This window comes from Gymnoscopelus braueri (assembly GCF_963280865.1).
Source record: "Gymnoscopelus braueri genome assembly, chromosome: 21".
NCBI classification, from domain to species: Eukaryota; Metazoa; Chordata; class Actinopteri; order Myctophiformes; family Myctophidae; genus Gymnoscopelus; species Gymnoscopelus braueri.
Genome location: NC_137623.1, coordinates 5,281,988 through 5,287,536, shown reverse-complemented (window position 1 = coordinate 5,287,536; position 5,549 = coordinate 5,281,988). Strand labels below are relative to the sequence as shown.

Sequence of the window (5,549 nt, the reverse complement as noted above, 5' to 3'; positions counted from 1 at the left end):
GGTGCATTAAAGAAACAATTACAAATATAAATCTGGGTGTCTCATTCCCATTATGTCCAAGTCCACCAGCTCTCTTGCTCGTCTGCTGTCATGTCCATATACGTTACAACAGAAGAGGCTCATAAATGCACAGTGGCATAACTTCATTGATTGATGAATCCTTCATCCCTGCCTAAAGGATCGGTCAGGATCTAATATTGTTCTGTGTTCTACACGTCCAAAAGGTCAGCTCTTACACTCACAGGTTCACTCACAGGTTCATAGTGAATTAGTTTGACGTAGAACACATCCGTCCTAATAGATCCCAAGCTCTAAACGTCATGTCTTTCATCCCCAAACATGCAGAAGACACAAATTACATGACACATGAATCAATTATCCGCCATCCACCCAAATTTGTGCCACTGTAGCGTTGCGCAGATCAGCTCTGACGTCACCCGCATCCATTTGTGACATCATTATGGATTCAGATAGACGTCAGAGCTGATCTGCGCAACACTACAGTTGAACCTGGGTACGCATTTTAGATTTCTTTAGCTATTCAAAGAAGCAGATATACAAGCTCAAGCTCATAGCGTCATGGGCTGAATGTCATGATGCGCTCAACTAATGGTTTATGAAACGTCTCTCTCTCTCTCTCTCTCTCTCTCTCTCTCTCTCTCTCTCTCTCTCTCTCTTGCAAATTTGTAGTTATAGTGGACAGTATTTGAAATTGAATTTTTCTATTTTCAAATGGTTTATTGGGGCTTTTTTCACCTCATACCAAGTGTCTCGTAGCCTACAACTGTAATACAAATAATTAAAGTAAATAATTTATGTAGCTATTCTTAATAATGAACAAAATGTGTAAAGTGTAGGCTACTGTTGTTAATAGCAGTGACTGAGACAACAGGCTGAAAAACAAAGCCAAGTGACAACTGTGTAAGTGAACGCAAGTGAGCTGCAACTGGTCGTGGCCCTCATCAAGTCACTTTTCGCCCAATGCGGCCCGGACCCCAAGACATGCACGTGCACACATAGACGTCAAAGGGGGCTTGATCCCCTGCCCTTTAATGCCTGTCGGTAAAAAGTGCCCTCCTCAAACCATGGATGCAGCATTTATAATGGTGAAAAAAAAATGTCTTACTCTCCTGAACTGGAATGCAGCCTTTTATGTTGCAAGAATGGCCCCTCTCCTCTATCTGTAAACTGTAGAAATCCCTGCGCGCGCCCGCTGGCCCGCACCTGCAGTAAAGCTTACTTAATTGAGCCCGGTGCCATGCAGTGCGCACGCATAATTATAGCCGATCTACAAGCTCACAGCGCGTCGCAACGCGAGGCGTTGTGAGCTTGTAGATCGGATATTTTTGGTGCGCAATGCCAATACAAAACGTATATACACAATCGAAACCTAGCTGAGCGCACAACAACGCACATCTTCAAATGAACATGGATCAATTTGAGACAGATTAGGTATGTGTGGACAAAAAAAATAATATATATATATATATAACTGTTCATTTCAAATTACTTGTCAAGCAGGATCTCTCTCTCTCTCTGTGTCAGCAGCAGTGGTGGGAAAAGTACTCCATTTGTTTACTTACTACTTTTAAGTAAAGGTACTTTTACTTAAAAATAGCAGATCTACAAGCTCACAATGCCTCGCCATGCAACATATTGTGAGCTTGTAGATCTGCTATTTCCAAATGGCCGAAATGTATAGGGTTGAAGTGGTTAATGTATGTTTTGTAATAATCTACAAAATAACTAGTAACTAAAGTTTTCAAATAATTGTAGTGGAGTAAAAGTACAATATTTGCCTCTGATATGTAGTTGAGTAGAAGTAAAATTACTTAAATTGGAAGTACTCCTGTAAAGTAAAAGTACCTCAAATTGTACTTAAGTAAATGTACTTACAGTGTAGGTACTTTACACCACTGGTCAGCAGTCAGTGTAATTTCACAATTTGCTTTTTGGGATTATGATCGATCACAACACTTCTGACTGACAGTGACACTTCTAGGTAATCAAGCAAATGCTTCGTACCTAATAACAGCAACTGCTAATTGAACTTTGTTAACCCATTGATACCTGGAACGCATCTGTGTCACTTTAGATTTCTTTAGGCTATTCAAAAATAGCAGATCTACAAGCTCATAGCGCGGCACCGAGTGCCGCGCTATGAACTTGTAGATCTGCTATTTTTGAAAAATCGAGGAAAAAAAAATTGGGTTTTTTTCCCAATTTTTTTTAGGATTTAGAAGACATTTCTAGAATCTTCTCAGGTCTTAATGGGTTAATCAGTAATTCTAGGCTACTGGATTGTTTGGGGGGGCTGGGGGGGGGGCTGTTGTGCAACTTGTGGCTCTTCTTGCAAAGATTGTTTTTGTCAATGTATCTCATGATCAGGGCAACAAAGTTGTGTCCCACTGCTGTAGAGTAATACATGCTGAATTGCTTATATAGATCATCAGTGTGACAGCAGCAGACCCCAGTGACAGCCTGACAGGAAGGAAGAGCAGGTATAGTTGCATACAGTACATAGTTATCAGAAATTAACTGTGTATCTCTCTAAGTCCTTGTCACAACATTTAACATTTCTATAGTTTATTTAACTACATATATGTGTAGTTAAATAATGGATATCAAGTGACTAATATCACTGCGTAGATATTAGTCTGGAATCTCTGTGTGGGACCTGCATTTCCGTGGGGCAAATTCAAAAAATGCCTCTGTTGATAAACCCGCCACATATTTGCATACTGGGCCATGATTGGTCCCTCACAACTTCGAAGGGAGAGAAATCCAATCTCTATTGAGAGAGGCCAGACCTAATCTGCCAAAGACATATTTTTTTTTTGCAATGGCAGATTCGTCTGGAGAGACCGCTGTGACCGAACAAACTTGATGAGACATCTTCTATCATGATGAGAACGTCTTAGACCTTGCATAGTTGCTGATGGAACAATGGAACAAGAACAATTCGAATCAAAACCATCATGTACCTGTACGTACATGATGAGTGATTAGATAAGGATAAAGGGCATAACTGAATGGAATGCCCTTTTTTATTTGTGGGAAAAGTACTCACATTTTCTACTTAGTAAGTAGAAGTATCAATCTGCAATGAAGAAATATTCTGTTACAAGTAAAAGGCCCATGTTCAAAATGTTACTTGAGTAAAAGAAAAAAAGTATGTGATATTTGTTTTGTTTTGTTAAAAAAGTTAAAGTACTATATTCTGATCGTAATCACTGCGTTTGTTCGGTCACAGGGGTCTCTCCAGCTCTTTAGTAAACAGAATATAGTACATTTTCAGGTAGGTGACACAATTTAAGAGAGAGCACTGAAAATGCATTTTCTGTTTAATAAAGAGCTGGGAGATGGGAGACTCCTTTTACTGAACAAACACTCTATAGCAATGAGTACTATCAGAATATAGAGCTATTTGACTCTTATTTAAAAGATATTAATAAAATCTGCTATTTTCAAATAGCCTATAAATAAAACGGGGCTAAAGTGGTTAATGTATGTTTTATAATTATCATGTAATAATGTATCTGCAAAGTAACTAGTAACTCAAGTTTTCAAATAATTGTAGTGGAGGAAAAGTACAATATTTGCCTCTGAGATGTAGTGGAGTAGAAGTAAAAGTATAGACAATTGGAAATACTCCAGTAAAGTAAAAGTACCTAAAAATTGTACTTAAGCACAGTACTTGAGTAAATGTACTTAGTTACTTTACACCACTGCAGCCTGCCACGTGACCATTGTCTGCTCACCCCATGTCAGTCACTCCCACATGAATAAATATACCAGAGACATTCTTTCAATTACAATAAACTAAAAATCATTCCCACAATAGGAATGAAGTATCTGTATACTCTTGACCCAGAGCATATTTGTAACAGCAAGCTTATTTTGTAAAGGAGTCTCTATGCAAACCATACACTCTAAACACTTAGACCCTCTATACTTAAAACAGACTTATATAAACACAGTGTCTTTATTTATTAAGACACTTCATTATAACTGACGTAGGGTAGTTAGGGTAGTTATAATGTGCTGTTCTGCAATAGTTTGATTACCAGCCGAAAGATGCCAATGTATCCGGTAGGAGACTCAAAATAGTCTCTTTGAGTCTCCTACCGGAAATACACCCGGTCATCAAATTATTGGCCCAGGAATGCATAAAAAATGTAAAAGAAATCCATTAATTCAATGCTTCATGGGGTGTGTATTTGATAAAAAAAAGAAGTAATTTTTTGGGTGAACTACTCCTTTAATAATGTAGTATGACCAGCACTTGAAATACTTCATACACCTTGTTATAAGTTGTTATGCAAAATTATACACATTTATAACGAGTGTTATGAAGCCATATCATGCATTGTAAATGTGATTATAATGCATTACAAACCCGACCTTTAAGTAAAGTGATTCCAAATACACCTCGTCTTTGTCTTTGCATGCATATCTTTATTCATTCAACAGCTCGGATTATGTATTTATTTAAGAGTCCTGCCAGGTCACCACTGTAATATCTAATAGTAATATGTGATACAAAACAGATATCTACTGTATGAGTTTAGGATTAAACAGAGTCCCAAAGAGAAATTTTTTTTTATAATAATTCAAACCATGAAAAAGAGTAAATATTGCCTTTTATACCACGGCTGTGCTTTTCAAAAATATATGCATGTGAACCTAAACATGTCTAAGGAACACGTCTGATCTTCATCGCTACAGCCTTCAGGGAGTTATGATAACCCTTCCAGTGCTGCCAGACTACACCTGTTGCATAATGAGGTGTCTGTCCCCAAAGGTAAACACCATTGATGTTAGCATTGTGACAGGCTGTGTACCAAAATGCACCGTAATGCTGAATTGCACAGTTCCCGCTCGCCGTGTCCTGATCTTTGTCAAAGGTTGAGAATTTCATTCCGTTATGAGGGGTCAGTGAGTCTCCTGCTCCTCCATTCTGGAAGCCAGCAACCTGCAGGCTGTAGCCATCAGCCTCAGAACCCACAGAGAAAGAGGAGTAAGAGGCAAACGCTGTGCTTCCCACAAAGTCTTCCATGTCCACCCTCAGCTGGTACGTTCTGTTCTTGGTAAGGAGATGCATGTTCTCCAGTCCCAGCCAGTACTCGCCTGATGCGTCTCCAAACCCAGCTTTGTACTGAGCCCAGAGTCTGTAGAAGTTCACAGTGCCGTCCACTCTTCTCTGGATGACCGTCCACTTCCCTCCATCCGTGTCCATGTCACAGTAGACCTTGGCAGGTGTAGTAGTGGGGTAGATGGTGTACACACCACTCTGCGTGGAGACGTTGTTGTAGATTTCCTCACAGTCGAGATCACAGCAAGCAGCAGAGTGGACTGTTACAGGCAGCAACAGATCTGCAACAACAAGTAAAGGTGACTCTCAACCAAACAGACTACTTCAGACTAGGCCTACTTCAGACTACAACAGGCTGCTAGTCTGTTGGCAAAAGTTGGCATTTAGTTCAGCTCAAGCAGTCGGCCGACAGCACATTGTTTTGCACATCCGTTTTAGAAAATCAGACAACATA

At 39.5% G+C, this 5,549-nt stretch overlaps 1 protein-coding gene across 1 annotated transcript; it reads right to left on the bottom strand.

Annotated features, from left to right (window-relative positions):
• Nucleotides 1-4,645: 4,645 nt before the first annotated feature.
• On the bottom strand, nt 4,646-5,330 carry LOC308077042 (microfibril-associated glycoprotein 4-like). The gene has a single exon (XM_080417569.1). It carries the CDS (start codon nt 5,237-5,239, stop codon nt 4,697-4,699), a length of 543 nt encoding a protein of 180 aa, XP_080273695.1. The 5' UTR covers nt 5,240-5,330; the 3' UTR covers nt 4,646-4,696.
• Nucleotides 5,331-5,549: the final 219 nt, after the last annotated feature.

What these genes read in the sequence shown, in the direction of transcription:
- LOC308077042 (XM_080417569.1), bottom strand. Translation starts at nt 5,239, where the DNA reads ATGGACACGGATGGAGGGAAGTGGACGGTCATCCAGAGAAGAGTGGAC.